The sequence below is a fragment of the Orbicella franksi genome, chromosome 4 (genome assembly GCF_964199315.1).
Source record: "Orbicella franksi chromosome 4, jaOrbFran1.1, whole genome shotgun sequence".
Taxonomy (NCBI): Eukaryota; Metazoa; Cnidaria; class Anthozoa; order Scleractinia; family Merulinidae; genus Orbicella; species Orbicella franksi.
This window is the reverse complement of record NC_138148.1, coordinates 28,629,825-28,646,888: the sequence shown is the minus strand read 5'-3', so window position 1 is coordinate 28,646,888 and position 17,064 is coordinate 28,629,825. Positions and strand designations below refer to the sequence as shown.

General features: G+C 40.3%; 2 protein-coding genes across 2 annotated transcripts in view; both read right to left on the bottom strand.

Annotated features, from left to right (window-relative positions):
- Positions 1-17,064, bottom strand: part of LOC145485681 (uncharacterized) — a 79,019-nt gene that overhangs the window by 25,803 nt on the left and 36,152 nt on the right.
- On the bottom strand, positions 6,524-8,077 carry LOC145485158 (uncharacterized). The gene has a single exon (XM_081463854.1). It carries the CDS (start codon positions 8,031-8,033, stop codon positions 6,813-6,815), a length of 1,221 nt encoding a protein of 406 aa, XP_081319980.1. The 5' UTR covers positions 8,034-8,077; the 3' UTR covers positions 6,524-6,812.

Below are 17,064 nucleotides of genomic sequence, written 5' to 3'. Positions count from 1 at the left end.
CACAATACCTGTCAAATCTGTATTGGACTAGCCCATACCACTACTTGCCCGGAATTGAAATATTGCTCAATTTTGTACCTAATCCTCGAAAAATCTCTCTTTTTGGTGAAAAAAAGCTTTCTTAGCAAAACTTAGGCTTATTTAGCGTCATCGCAGCCCACAACCCTGAATAAACGGTTTAAAACGGTATTTTTTGGCGAAAGTTTCGTGTTCAAAGGGTTAACAGGAACGCATAAAAAGAACGTTTAATCAATTGAAATTAAAAACTCGACCAGAGCAGTTAAATATTTATAAAGCAGACTAACGTAGCAGTGCATCATGAACAATAAAAATGGTTTAAGGTATCTTACATCACGGTCTACATATAAAGTGCCCACCCATGTGCCAGCAACATAAATTTGAACTGGGGCGAACAATTTCTAAACGATTTATAAGAACTCAGTGCTTTTACGAATTACACCCACAGCCTTAGAGGAATACAGCCCTGTTCTCGTAGAATCGAAAAAAAAAAAAAAAAAAAAAAAAAAACCGGGAGAGATACTTACAGGGGTGAGAGATTCGATTCTCGCCTGTATCAACTTTCTTTTCTCTCGTAAGTTCTCGCGCGTTCAAAGATGCGCAACACTCGCGTTTTAGGTGCAGGGATTCCAACCAATGCTTACCTAACTTTTCAAAGATGCTACTTTTAGCCCTCCCCCAAATCTTCACACGTGTGTTTCACTTATGGAAGTCTTTTGATTTGGACAGTACTTGGGTAAGAGATTCTCGCCTATATCAACTTTCTTTTTGCTAGTAAGTTTTCGCGCGTTTAGAGGTGCGCCACACTCGCGGTTTTGGTGTCGGGATTTAAAACTAATTTTACTGGACTTTTTAAAGATGCTCCATTTGGCCCTTTCTCAAATCTACACACGTGTATTTCACTTAGTGGAAGTTTGTCGCTTTGGACAATGCCTGGGTTAAAGATATTCGCCCATGTATATCTTTTTTTACTCGCGTGTTTTCGCGCGTTTAGTAATGCGGCAAACTCGTGTTTTTGGTGTGGGGATCCGAAAGTATTCTTACAAGGCTCTTTAAAAATGCTAGTTTTGGCCCTCCCCGAAATCTACACAAACGTATTTCATTTGTGGAAGTCTATGGATTTGGACAGTGCTTAGGTTGGAGATTCTCGCCCAAATCAACTTTCTTTTCTCTTGTAAGTTCTCGCGCGTTTAGAGATGCTCCACACTCGCGTTTTAGGTGCGGGGAACCCCACCAATGCTTACCTAACTTTTTAAACATGCTACTTTTAGCCCTCCTCCAAATGTACACAGGTGTATTTCACTTGTGAAAGTCTATCGATTTGGACAGTGCTTAAAGTCGCCGAGACCGGGCTACGCGCATCGTTATTTTAACCAACTTTACGTCGATTTCCAAAAACCTGGGCGATACTTCTGAGTCCCAGGGACTCTAAACTGATTCGAGAAAACACGCGAGTGAAAAAAAGATATAAATGGGCCAGAATCTTTAACCCAGGCATTGTCCAAAGTGACAGACTTCCACAAGCGAAATACACGTGTGTAGATTTGAGAAAGGGCCAAATCTAGCATCTTTAAAATGTCCAGTAAACATAGTTTAAGATCCCGACACCAAAACCGCGAGTGTGGCGCATCTGTAAACGCGCAAGAACTTACGAGAGAAAAGAAAGTTGATATAGGCGAGAATCTCTTACCCAAGCACTGTCCAAAGCAATAGACTTGCACAAGCGAAATACACGTGTGTAGATTTGGGGGAGGGGTAAAAGTAGCATCTTTAAAATGTTAGGTAAGCATTGGTTGGGATCCCCGCACCTAAATAGCGAATTTGGCGCATCCCTAAACGCGCGAAAACTTACGACAGAAAGGAAAGTCAATATAGGCGAGAATCTCCAATCAAACACTGTCCAAATCGATAGACTTTCCCAAGTGAAATACACGTGTGTAGATTTAAGAAAGGGCCAAATCTAGCATCTTTAAAAAGTCCAATAAACATAGTTTGGGATCGCGACACCAAAACCGTGAGTGGGGCGCATCTCTTAACGTGCGAGAACTTACTAGAGAAAAGAAAGTTGATATGGGGGAGAATCTCCAACCCAAACACTGTCCAAATCGATAGACTTCCACAAGTGAAATACACGTGTGTAGATTGGAGGGAGAGCTAAAAGTAGCATCTTTAAAAAGTTAGGTAGGCATTGGTTGGGTTCCCTGCACCTAAAACGCGAGTGTGGCGCACATCTTAACGTGCGAGAACTTACGAAAGGAAAAAAAGTTGATAGGGGCGAGATTATATCACCCAAGCACTATCCAAATCGATAGACTTCCCCAAGTGAAATACACGTGTGTAGATTTGGTAGGGGCTAAAAGTAGCATCTTTAAAAAGTTAAGTAAGCATTGGTTGGGATCCCCGCCCCTAAAACGCGAGTGTGGCGCATCTCCAAACGCGCGAGAACTTACTAGAGAATAGAAAGCTGATATTGGCGAGAATCTCTAACCCAAACACCGTGCAAATTGATAGTTTTCCACAAGTGAAATACACGTGTGTAGATTTGGGGGAGGGCTAAAAGTAGCATCTTTAGAAACTTAGGTAAGCATTGGTTGTGACCCCTGCACCTAAAACGTTAGCGTGGCGCGTCTCTAAATGCGCGAGAACTTACGAGATAAAAGAAAATTAATATGGGCGAGAATCTCTAACCCAAACATCGTCCAAATCCATAGTTTTCCACAAGTGAAATACACGTGTATAGATTTGGAGGAGGACTAAAAGTAGCATCTTTAAGAAGTTAGGTAAGCAGTGGTTGGGTTCCCCGCACCTAAAACGCGAGTGTGGCGCATCTCTAAACGTGTGAGAACCTACCAGAGAAAAGAAAGTTGATATGGGCGAGAATCTCTAACCCAAGCACTCTCCAAATCGATAGTTTTCCACAAGTGAAATACAAGTGTGTAGATTTGAAGGAGGACTAAAAGTAGCATCTTTAAAAAGTTACGTAAGCAGTGGTTGGGTTCCCCGCACCTAAAACGCGAGTGTGGCGCATTTCTAAACGTGCGAGAACCTACCAGGGAAAAGAAAGTTGATATGGGCGAGAATCTCTTACCCAAGCACTGTCCAAATCGATAGACTTTTATAAGTGAAATACACGTGTGTTGATTTGGAGGAGGGCGAAAAGTAGCATCTTAAGAAAGTTAGGTAGGCATTGGTTGGGTTACCTGCACCTAAAACGCGATTGTGGCGCATCTCTTAACGTGCGAGAACTTACGAGAGCAAAAAAAGTTTATAAGGGCGAGAATCTGCATCCCAAACACTGTGCAAATCGATAGTTTGCCACAAGTGAAATACACGTGTGTAGATTTGGGGGAGAGCTAAAGGTAGCATCGTAAAAAAGTTAGGTAAGCATTGGTTGGGGTGCCTGCACTTACAACGTGAGTGTGGCCCATCTCTAAACGTGCGAGAACTTACGAGAGAAGAGAAAGTTGATATGGTGAGAATCTCTTACCAAAGCACTGTCCAAATCGATAGACTTCCACAAATGAAATACACGTGTGTTGATTTGGGGGAGGGTAAAAGGAGCATCTTTAAAAAGTTAGGTAAGCATTGGTTGGGTCCCCTGCACCTAAAACGCGAGTGTGGCGCACATCTTAACGTGCGAGAACTTACGAGAGGAAAAAAAGTTGATAGGGGCGAGAATAAATCACCCAAGCACTATACAAATCGATAGACTTCCCCAAGTGAAATACACGTGTGTAGATTTGGTAAGGGCTAAAAGTAGCATCTTTAAAAAGTTAGGTAAGCATTGGTTGGGATCCCCACCCCTAAAACGCGAGTGTGGCGCATCTCCAAACGCGCGAGAACTTACTAGAGAATAGAAAGTTGATATGGGCGAGAATCTCTAACCCAAACACCGTGCAAATTGATAGTTTTCCACAAGTGAAATACACGTGTGTAGATTTGGGGGAGGGCTAAAAGTAGCATCTTTAGAAACTTAGGTAAGCATTGGTTGTGACCCCTGCACCTAAAACGCTAGCGTGGCGCATCCCGGAACGCGCGAGAACGTACGAGAGAAAAGAAGGTTGATATGGGCGAGAATCTCTCACCACACGGGGGAAGGGAAATGTCTCCTACTGTAAGTATCTCTGGCTGGGTTCTTTTTTTTTTTTTAATGCTATCAGAACAGGGCTGTATTTCCCTAAGGCTGTGGGTGTAATTCCTAAAAACACTGAGTTCTTATAAATCGTTTAGAAATTCTTCGTTCCGGTTCAAATTTATGTTGTTCATGATGCGCTGCTACGTTAGTCTGCTTTATAAATATTTAATTGCTTTGGTCGAGTTTTTAATTTCAGTATGATTAAACGTTCTTTTTATGCGTTCCTGTTAAAAATGATGCAAAATTGTCAATTTTAGTAATTTCAATTTGAAGAAAAGGTCCTGTTAGTACCTTCTTGTTAGTTGATGAAAATTTTGCGGGGTTTGTTTTACCAAGGCGCTTCATGACGTCTCCTGGAATAAGCTATACCTTCCCTAGTTGAATCGTCATCAGTTTATCGTACGTTATTCAGGCTATTGATTGGAAAAATATTGTACTTTTGAACCTTAGATCCTCTATTTTCAGGGGATGGGGGGTGGGCTTACTTCTTTCGGAGGTCGTTACTTACGGACTTTTACGATTCGTTGCGTGTACGAGCCATTGGCCAAGCGATTGGCCAAGCCATCGGTAGCCGTGCATGGTCTACTAAAGCACGGACAATCTATCTTAGCTCCATGTCCTAAGTTTCTCCTCGCGCTCGTTTTTTTTTTTTTTTTGCCCTCGGCTGTGTAACTGTCCGATATTTTCTACACAATAACTTCAATTGCTGAGCATGATAATACTGCACGTGGCTCCCACTGCCAACGACATACTCAGACAAGTATTCCAGATCATCTGGGTTTTTATTCCTTAAGATCTGTTTTAGATTGATTAATCAAATGCTTCTTTATGTCCAGACAAGCATCTTGATGCAAGCTCAGAGTTTATTGTGATGGGTTTCATTTGGTAAACAAGACATTTACGTCTGCTCGCTGCGCTCAACATCCATTCGTAGGCACTTCGGTATCTTTAAGTTCAGTTCGTAGATCTGAACTTGGTTCAGGGGGAGAAGCAGAGGAAGGTTCATGTTGTGTAATTCGTTCATCATTGCGGGATTACTTGATCTATCGGCATTCCCCGGTTTTGTCCGCTAACGTTTTTTTCCTGCTTAAGTCTTTCTTCGCGTGTGTTTAGACGTGATCCGATATATAATGACCTTGTGTTTTTCCAGATTATTGGCGTCGGTGGAGTCCCCCATCATTTGAGAGCATCGGGAATGACTCGAACGCACTGTTTTCTTTTAACGCACTATTAATATCGTGACTTCATTTTAAAGCTTGTCTCATATTCCATTGGCCCTTTCTGGTTTATTTTTTATTTAATATCATCGACATGTCACTGAAACAGATCATGACGCCTTCCCTGGCCGCAAGACAAAGATCCGTATCGAGAGTATGTAAGGAATGCTAGGAAAATTTCCTACCATTGCTCTGCGGTACTTACAGTAGAAGCCCCGTGAGTCCCGTCATGTCTGTCCACGTCACTTGACATTTCCATAGCAACCCCATTTTGATATGCAGGTTTAGCCGAAATTCGCTTTTTTTGACAGTGTTCTTCATTACTTTCTTTTTCTTTTACATTTTAGTATCACTTTTGGATAATTACCATCAATTCACTTTATTTTCTACCTTCAAAGGAAAAGGTGAAGTACAAGATGTCTGTAACGTCAGAGGATGTCATGACTAACACAAGATATGTCATCTTGTGGGGCAAGCCGATGGTCTTCTATGAACACAAAATAACTTACAGATGTCATATAACAACGAATACCAAGGTGGCAGTGGCTGAGTGGCGGTCAAAACCAGTCAAAATAGTTTTTTCATAGCAGCTAACAAAACATTAAGACAATGTCAAAGTTGCTTTAACCTCCTCTAATGCATAACTCGAGAATTCTGTTTTTAATTTGACGAGGAACAACATATTTTGTTCAAAATGACACAACTCTTATTCTACCCGGCGAAAGGGATCGAAGAACGAGTTACCAGACTTGTTTGGAGACACAAAATGTTTCATATTTTTCACTTTTACAAACTGATATGGTTTTTGGAATAATGAATCCTTTTCGTACATATTAAATGCGGTCTCCAGTGAAAAAAGTGACCCGACTAATTCTATGCTATTTTTTGGCTGATAAAAATTTGAAGTCAGCACAGTAAAGCTTTTCCCTCCTGCTGAAAACCTGATCGGTCAATTCAAATTTCCAGCGCACCGGGCGTATGCAAGGCAGTCTCTATCTGAATGGTTCAATGCAGATTTGTTAAATCTAAATACAAGTATATTTTATTCGGCAGTTCAAGAAAACTGAAAAAGATTGAATTTTCTAACTAGATTAATAGTTATTGCTATAAATATTTTAATGTTACAATCAATAAGATTATGAATTGGGTGGAGCAGTTTTCAATTGAATGTGGTAAAACCAAAACCATAGTAATCCCCAGTCTAGCCAATCACAAGTGAATGAGCTACAATTGGTTTTGGTTTTACTTCTGATTGGATTGAAAATTGACACGTAGTTGATGCAAAACCAATTACTCTTCGACACTCAAATAAAAACCGCTCTATTGCACCTTTTGGATTCGGCGAATTCGTTATAATCACGTTATCAGATCAAGATAGCGAGTTGCTTGTATAAAATGGTAATGGTGCTTCTGAAAAGTCATATTAGTTCCCTACTGATAAATTATAAACAACATAAATTGTTACACAATTCATTTCGGCACTTGGCTTTTTGGTCCATGTTGGTCTTATTAAAAATGGAAGCTTGCCACTCTTGAAATGAACCCCCTCCAACTACAAATAAGCGCTTTCCAGACGACAGGATCTCCATTTCCACAATTGCCACGGCTCCATGATCAGTAAGATTGTAAGTTGAAGGCTGAAAAATAATTGGTTTTAGAGGCGCTAATATACTCATCAAAGACTTAGCGTTTTCTCGGGCAATTATTGCACGTTTAGACAAACTTCCATATTCTCCGAAATCGGTGGCTAAGAAAAGCGGTATGGGAACTCTACTAGCATTCTTGTACCTTTGAACTCGCCTCGTCAAATTTGATATACACTTCTTTACCGCTACACTATTGTTAAAAGTAATTCCAAACGTTAACATCTTTTCCGCGCGAATGTGCGCAGAGACAAAGAATGGGCCAAGACTTTTCGCGATAAAATCTCGTGCAATTTGAAGGAGTCTTGAACTAAAGAAAATGGCAGCGTCAGGAAAGCGCATACGATCTGGAACAACTGCTGACAATTTAAATTGCGCGCGAAATGATTCGTTGTTATTACTTCCTCTCCATACAGCCAACCCAGCACATGGTAACCTCTCTATAACGTCATTCTCGAATTTTTCAACTGAATCAACCGCAAACACATTCATGCAAATTGTCCTTTCAGCTTTCAAATCTCCAAGTGTGTTACTCTGGCGAACGTTGCAAGGAAAAAATGCCCGTGTGGTTCGATTATATTTTTTACTTTTAGTTAGGTTCTTGTAATCCAAATGCACCAGTATATCCAGTTTCCCTTGACAGACGTCTTCAAACTCTTTCCAGCTTATAAGCGTTCCATGACCGCGAGAAATAAGCGTGCGGTTGAGCGCGGACACGTTATAGTACAGAGCGAGTGTTTCAAAACCTTTCTCTGTGGGTGCGCCGTGAAACGACGAGCTTTTTACAAATGTAAGGACAACTTGTCGTCCACCATACGCAGCAAGGGCTGTGAGATCAAGGAAGTTATTTGTTGCCTTTATCAGTTGCTCCCAGTAATCAAAAGCGATGAAAATCTTTTTCCCAGGCCGTCGCGCACTTTCGTTCTCCTTCGTTATGGGAACTGAACTACTGGACTGGTTAGTTGCCCTGTGGTGGGTAAGTGATCGATCGTAGATTTGTTTGTTTCTGTTGTCTATCATACTGGTTCTTTGTAGATAGAGGGCGCAAATGACCAGTGTAATTCCACAGAGTAAGTAAAATAGTTTCAGAAAAGATTTATTTAATGGTAGCCAGGATAGTGATGTCTTTGTATTCTGCAGGGGGGGGGGGCTGTTCCATGTTCTCCACCTTGTACTCCGGTAAGGCTTTGAGTTGACGTGCACGTCTGAGAGCTGATTCGTCAGTATCTAGGATTGGAATTAATATATCTTTAGAATCTACACATATCATCTATTTGTGGAGGCAGGTTGGCCGAGTGGTTTGGGTGCCAGACTTGAAATCCGGTGGTCACGGGTTCAAGTCCCGGGGCTCTATCAAGTCCCGACCCCTGTTTCCCGGTAGATCCTAGTTCAACTCCTTGTTCATCCTTGTAAATAGCCGACTGGTATGGCTCCCGCCGGTTGGGATTTTTAAGCCTGTTATGTTTATTTGCAATATTTGTTTCGTCCAATTTAAATGACATGCCTGGAAACTAGCTATTTGTAGTTGAGTACATCGACCACTATAAACAATGAAAATTAGCAATAATATTATCATTCAACATAAAACCATTCGCTTAAAACCCCCTACTAGCCCTTCCTCAGGAACATGAGCGGCGGAAATCGAGCCTACTTACCATTCAAAGAGGATGGAATTACTCCAAGTTTGTGTTTCTCTGTTTTTGTATTTTGATAACACGTATTTAGGCTCCCAGTAAGACGTCGTCTCCAAAAAATTATGAATATTAAATTTCCTCTCTGTTTATGGTCAAATGAGCATGCAGTATTTGTCCATTTCCACTATTCCTTAAATTTAAACACATTTTCTAACTGACCATACCAGTGTTACAGAAGTCTGAAATAATAGATACAGGTGTGACTTGTGCGCTTTTAAAGTAGCCAGGCTCGATACCTCTGAACCTCACAGGGCCGGCTTCTTGTAACAATGTATTATAATTTTGTCACTGATTATGTAAAACCAACGTTAAGCGAAAACCTTACAACCCATGCTATCCGCCTGATCAAATAGATCGAGAACTTTCCACATTTTGTCGTTTACTAGCTCGCTTTGTAAATTTGAATTTTGCTTCTCCTCGAATTTGTGACAACTGATGGAACAACTGGCGAGGTCCGGCTCAATAATATCAGTAATGGCAAGCATTCTATCATAAGCGGGCGCATTTCACGGTAAGTGGTAGTTGATTATGAGCACTTAGCTTGTCTTTCAAGCTCATTATCACTAAACTTGATCAAAGCATTAAAATACATAAGAAAACGACAGATATATTTACAGCAAGATGATAAAGAACGTAAACATTGAAAACAGACTGTAAACACTAGATATTCATTGATCGGTTGATTAAATCCGCATCTCTTAAACAGGCTATAAAGGTAAAAGAACAAGGGAAAAAGTAAAATTTTCAGCTGATTTACCGTAACAAGACAAGAAGTGCCTTAATCTGCTCCAAGTGTAAATTGTTCACTCGATGGACGATAAAACTGGATGACTTGATGTCGGTTAATGGGAAAGAGATTTTGCGTCGCGTGCATTCTAAGAAACGGTCCACTGAGAATTCGAGAGAATGGAACAAACTCATCACGCGTAACGCCTTTAGGCATCCTGCATTAAAACTAGAACTAAAGTCGCACTCGGACCAGACTGATCCACATTGCCAGTACTTATGCATTTTCCGCAGCACTCAGCAACTGAAAGTATTGCTATTCCCTCTGGAAGGCATGTTAGTTCATCACAGTATACCCTGAATTTATGTCCAGCGAAACAGTGTGCGTCCCACAAACATGGCTAGATAAATAGCGTAATGATCTGACGCTACACAACTTGGCTTTGTTTAAGTGCCTTAGAGGCTAAATTGAAATTGGAGGCGTGTTTGAATTATTCGCTGTTGAACTAGCCAGGCTCGTCGCAAACAAGTCCCCGAATCCTACAGCGCACTTCTTGTAACAATGTATTTTAATTAATGTGAAATCAAAAGTGAAAGTGCCTAAGGTAAGAGAAACAAATGGGAGCTTTCTTCAGTTTATCTTCTTGAATTAAACCTTTGCTCAATCCCGTTTGCCAGTTTTATGAATTCTAATTCTACTATTCAAGGCGGATTCAAAACCCTGCAAAATCTCATTGGTATTAAATAGCGATGGAAAGCGTTCCTAAACCCGCATTCCGCAGTGTTTGTTTATCACGAAGTTATCAGTTTGTCACTAACCTTGATGCGAGTATCAAACTAGATAAGAAAACTGCATAGAATTCGTAACATATACATCTATACGACGGACAAGATTGGTTGGTAAGAACGCCAAAAACATCAGACTGCAAACACTAAATATTGATTGCTCAGTTGATTTACTCCAAATCTCTTAAACTTGCAAGCGCTAAAACCCTGGGAAAAGGCCGGGAAATTGACGCTGATTTAACTAATATGAGACATCAACTGAGCGAGATATTGTACCTTAATCTGCTCCAGGTGAATATTGTGCACTCCAACGATAACACTGGAATGGGAAGTAGATTTTGCGTCTTTGCGTATTCTAAGAAACGGTGCTAAGAGAATGGAACAAACTGATGACGCGTAACGCCTTTTAGTATCCCGCATAAAACGTTTTTAGGCTCTCAGTAAGACGTCGTCTCCAAATTCGTCAACATGGAAACTTATGAATATTTTAGCAAGCAAGCATAGGCACGCAGTGTGTACGAATGTCAACGACTTTTCCAGATACAAATTTCTTTTTACTTGTGAAATGTTCGTAGCTAGTCTGACGCGGCGTTTCGTTTCGGCCAAGAGACTCTTCAGAGACCATTACAATTCATAGGCAAACTCATTGCGCATCACGCCCAAAGTCCCATTCGCAAATTCTTGATGTTGACAGTCAGGTCCTCTATCGCGGAAGGATTCCCAACCGTACGTTTACGAATTAAATTGTATGTATGTATGTATGTATGTATGTATGTATGTATGTATGTATGTATGTATGTATGTATGTATGTATGTATGTATGTATGTATGTATATACCTGATGTTTTGAAAACCAGGTCCGAACAGCCCAATAACAGCTGGTGCCTAATAGAGTCATGTAAGCAGAACTTACCAAGTTCCGCACTCCACACTTCATCTAGTGCAAAAAGGAAAGGACACTAGAATCTCTGGGTCACCTGTGGATGAATTCAGGCTTAACTGTCATCATATCAGATAAAAGCTCTTTGCAAGCATAACTTAATGACAGCAAACTAAAGTGCCTTGAAATCTCCCCCTACCCCCGGGGGTCAGGTACCACTCCGCACATATTAGTACAAATTGATATATCAAAAAAGTGTTCGAAAAAATATCGAGTGTTTAGAGTTCGAGAGTGATCGACGTCACTGTAAATTTTTCTGGAATAACAGAGATGAGAAACTTTTATTAATTTGCCTTGTTAAACTGAACTCTCGACTAAGTAAAACATATTACGGAATTTCGTTCCCCTGAGTAAGTTGCACTATAACAGTATTTACTTATTAAAATTACGTAAATCGATACAGCAGGGAATCACCCAGACCACAAGACTGAATAAAAACAATCTCGCTTCAGAACCTCTCAAAAGTTAAAGACGGCAAATAAATAGCATAATGGGCGCCCTTCTGGATATGAATATTTCATGAGAGACTTATGGATGAATACTTACCACTATAAACGTTTGTGTAGACTTCTGACCTCTCTCCATCTTTTGCTTACTGCTTACTTGTACGTTCGGCTACTCTGCGAAAAACTTGTTTTGTTCTTACTATCGAGCCTGTCAAGAGGTTCCTGTTTGGTGTTTTCTGGGAGATGGAACGATAAAACTAAAAAATCCGAACAAATTTATCTCCGGCCCACCCTGACTAACGTAAAGTTACTCGCCTTAGAAACCTCTATGCACTCAACAACCGCCATATTTTAGACCGCAGTGCGACTCGCGCCAGTCTTCAAGTGTTAAGATTGGCTAATATGCTCGATCCATTTGCCCTAGTGGGTACTTTTCGGCAAATTTTTTTCATCGATGTTGACACTTCGTAAAACATAATTCCTATTTTTCTTCTCCTAAAATATGGAAAAATCTAATAATTCTTCCGGAGACGAGGAATGTTATTCCTGTGAGTTACCAAATTTCGAGCTTAAGTTTTTTGCCGGGCCTCGAATTTAAGCGAGCAGGAGTTGAATCAGCTGATTGAACAAAGGCACTCGGCACTCGGAAACGGACCCAAAAAACAAAAAACTGGTCTGTATCAAAAATGATTGCGTTCCCAGAGAGACTGCATAGCAACGAAAAAGAGTTTCTCTTGGAGTTACTACACCCCGACCAAATGGAACACGAACCGCGTGTTAACCACAAATTCCCGTGCTTTTGAATAAATTTAAGACCCATGTGAAGTTTCTGTGGGAAAATATTCATTGGCACTTGTATGTAGCCTATCTTGCCATCAAGGAGCAGAGATGTCCTTCGTAAACGTCCGCAGGGTAATGCTTAAGCACAAAAGAGGGGCTAAATGTCCACTTCTAGTTAAATTTTTGTCTTCTTGTGTGGAGCAAAGCCCGGGTAACTTTGTGTCCACGGCCGAGATTTTCGAGGCCTACGAAAGCGCGGGTAGAGTGTGGACGGACAACGACAGTGTTAGCGGCCAAACAAAGTTTTTAATGAAGAGAAACAGTTTTAATAGGGTAAGTATTTTGCAGCGATCATTGCTTTAAAATTTGCTTCGTTTATAGGTCTGTGATTCTATGTTTCAAACAAGAGTGAAGAGAATGAAATAGATATTTTTTTGAACGAATGAATGAATGATTGAATCACGTCAAAGATCAGAGTATTTAGCTATAGAAAGAAACTAATTGGGGACACTATTTGCACATTTAACGCGTTTTTTTTTTTTTTTTTTACAGCAACTGAAAAACGCCATTTCGACTCATAATCAACTTAAGGGATGGCAAGTGAGGACAGACATGAGCAACCACGTTCGCGGATACCGAGGACTTAAACTCCGCCGCGCTCGTCGAAGTCGCCCAGGATATGAATTTGGTGGGCGTGACACCCAACAACGGGTTCAAAATTACATAGCCGTAAATCCTCCACCATTACCCCCGATAGAGGTGAGTTTTATTTTACCAACCAAAGCAAAATATTTTTCAAGGTTTTCTTTTTTTTTTTTTAACAGCGATAGCTATTTATTACATGTACCATACAAACCAAGGAGGCAATACCATATATAATTTACTTGCGAATGATATGAGATCACTTTTCCAACATAATCCGAAGTATTCCGAAGATGTATAACAACCACTGGAAGGCTTCCGAATATCACGGGAGGCCACCCGATTTTTTTTCAACAAAGATTGGCCAAGTTTGCCTGAACTCAACCGAAAATTTAGAATATTTCCCAAGGTTACCGAGAAACATCCAAAGAATATCGAAAGTCATAAAAGCTATTCCGAAGATTTCTAAACGAAGCTAAGGCTGTATACGAAGTTTCCCGAGTCAAACAAGGTTTTTTTAATGTTTTTACTAACATGTTTTGTCATCTTCCTGAATATCTATCCATTCTTTCATTTTACAGATCCATGATGTTCCCAGTGACCCCAGAGGGGCAGGTCGCTGTGCGTTTGCAAACCGCGACATCGAGAGGGGTGAAATAGTAGTAGAATATCAAGGGGAGCATGTTTCCTTGGTAGAAGCGGCCACGCGCAAGGAGAAATACGCCACGGAGGGCACAATTTGCACCCTGATGGTCATTGAAAGTGGAGGCCGCCAAATTGCGTAAGTACCTTGTTTGACGTAAGATCTTCAAAAGGCGTTTCATTAACAGAGCTATCTCAACAACCATCGCGACCCTTAGTATAATTAATGGTAACTTGAAAAATGAAACGAGTTTGATCAATTTGTCTATATTAGTCAAGACTAATTAAACCTATAGCCACGGCTGAAATACAAGTATACACGATTTAATAATGCGCATTATTTGGTTTATATTTTGGTTTTAGGATCGATCCCTACCAAGGCAACGAAGAAACCGGGCCGACTTGGGGGGCACTGATCAACCACTCTCGAAACCACGCAAATTTGAGACCCTTCGTAGCGTTAAAAAATTCAGGAAGACCAAGAGTGTTTTTGGTTGCCTTGCATGATATTCCCGAAACCGTAGAGTTCCTATGGAACTACAACGATACGGATTGGGAATGTCATGCAGACAGTCAAACTATTCCCTCTCAAGCCCTTTAAAGCCTGGATCAAGAATTTAAAGGGAAACAGCAGAACCTGAGTAGTCACGCGGGTTATGGTTATCCTGAATTGTTTTACTAAGCTGACATGTATATTTTCTTCTGCTAAAAACTAAATTGGAGTCCTTTCTTACATGTCGGTGAAATCGAATTGGCATAGACTTCCACTCTTGTTGGTCAATAACGCAGGGTTTTTTTTAATTATCTACCTTTGCTACGTTTAGAATGGAGTGTACTTGATTTCGTATTAAAGAGTGGTGTAGGTTTTTGGGGGAAATTAGTGACCTTCGACCATCTCAAAACGAGGGATGCGCTTATTCCAAACGTTACAGGACCGAAATGGTTGACCTGCTTCTTTGTCAACCACCACCAAATCCTCAAATGTTGGGTACACTTGAAAATGTTGACGACGCTAAGTAGGCAGAACTGCTAAATTTTGTTCCACTGACATTTTCATGAATCAACTATTTGCTATGATCCAGACCTTAATGTGCTTAAACTCTAATTAACAATTACATTATGAGCTCGAGATGTCTACGAGTTGATAGTTGACGAGGCCGTAGGCCGAATCAAATATCGCCTCTTAGTCAAATCTACTAGCGTTCTATCACGAATGCCGTTCTCTGATTGGCTACGCTTCTCACTAGCTACGTTGTGATCGATAGATAATGAGTGGCGTAGTAGTGTGCCCTTGTTAACAAATTGACGGCCACTTCTTTCGAAGTGTCTGCGAGGAGGATTTCGATAAGAGATTTTTTCAAATCTCGAGCTCGTAATCTAATTGTTAAATAGAAATCGAGGGCGAGTAATCTAATTATTTTAGTAGATTTCTAACTGAAATTTCTTTCAAGTAACGGTTCTAATTATTTCTGGTCTTAGTGTTAAACTTCATGCTTTAGGGAATTCGTGCGGACTGAATTAATTGTCAGTTTGACATTTGCAGTTGTGTACGCGCGCTTATCAGTTTCTTTCAAACATTTCGACCTTTTTTAATTCAAGAAACCGCACGTAAGTGCCTTCCTTTTAGTCTTCTCAGGAATTTTGTTTATCCATTTGTTTCTGAATGCTCTTTGAAAACTTCGTAGAATCGAGGAAACGTTGCAATGTTGTCGACCACACCAAGCTACTGCACACTAATGCATGATAGTGTGCAGCGGCTCAGCCAATCAGATTACAGCATTTTCATTAGTATAGTCGTAGAATTCTACTAAATAATCTTAGGGTATGACTTAACCAGAGTATTGGACTAATATGTGACCCTTCTCTAGACCGTAATTTATAGGTCTGGTTCATGCCTTAATTTTCGTGAGTAAAAATTGTCCCCACCCCCTTCAAACAAAGTGTAACGTTATACACGTTTATATGGAAACGTTTCATTGCATCTCACTAATTAGCAAGTGTACAAACGCATTTTCCGGATTCTGATGTAATGCCTCTCATCCTGAACTGCATCCCTTTCAATTTCTTACGAATTATTTAAATACTTAGCCACCTTCTAATAGCAAAAACGAAGTTACTGTTATATATAGTTGTATACTGTTATATATACTGTTTCATATAGATAATGGTGAACAGAGCGTTGTCAGGAAAAGAGTTAAACTAATTAGTAGATATATATATTTTTATTAGAATACACGTGATAATAAACCTTGCATTTGGCTTGACTGATTTTTTCTGACTGATCATGGCCTGCAGTGGGCCAGCTAAAACCACTAACCCAACATGAGTTATTCGTGAGCAAGAGTTATGTTTCTCTTGTCTCAAAACTTTTGACACAGAGGCAATCTCGTTCCCAAAGTCTTCGTTCCCCTCGACCAGCGGTCGGAAAACGAGAGCTCTGGAAGCAACCATTTTGAAATAACCGAATTCTGCCCATCCTTTTTTACTGCGCAGTCTGCATCTATGGCGCAGGCCTGAAATGGTTGCTCCCAGAGCTCTCATTTTCCGATCGCTGGTCAAGGGGATGACCAAGACTCTGGGAACGAGATTGACACAGAGGCTAAATACCTATCGTTGTTACTTATTTCGCCAGGTCCTATTTACTCGAAAGTGGAATCGAGTCGGTGAATTTCGCGAGTCTGAAAAATTATCCATTTGTTGTAAAAAAAAGTCGTCAGTGTTTATAGCTAACTAGATATTTTTGAAAATTTCAACAACTGGCAATCCGTATTAGCAAACGGGTACTCAGAATCGTAGGCAATCGCGAAAACCGCCCAAATTTAACCCAGCGAAAGGAAGAAACAGTACTGAAGGTGTCAACATTATAGATAAATAATAAATCCTTCTAAAAAAAATGGAATTCAATTGGAAATCATCTTCAATAACCAATAACCAAAAACGCAATTTGTTACCCGCCATTACCGTGAAAGCTTTTGTCACTTTAACTGAAGCCAGAGGACTTCACATTTGTGATATGCAATCCAATTGTGTTTGGTTTTGCTGGTAGTGTGTTAAAAGTTGAATTTAAAACTCGCAATTTGGAATGATACTACTTTTCTTTGGATCTGAATTTCTAAGTTAGCACCCTACGGACATTATATGACAAAGAAAATTACTTCATTGTGATTGGCTAAGAGCAGGCTAATTTGTCGTTAATTCTTAATTTGCACTGCAGTACAAATCAACGCGCGGGCGTTCGCAATTTTCTCAGTCATATAATAAATAAGTAATTGTATGAGAGCTTGAGAAATTAAGGACTTACACTACTCCTGATATTTGAAAATTCTTTCAAATCGCACTCGCCTAAAGGCTTGTGCAATTTTGAGAGAATTTTCAAATATAAGGAGTAGTGTAAA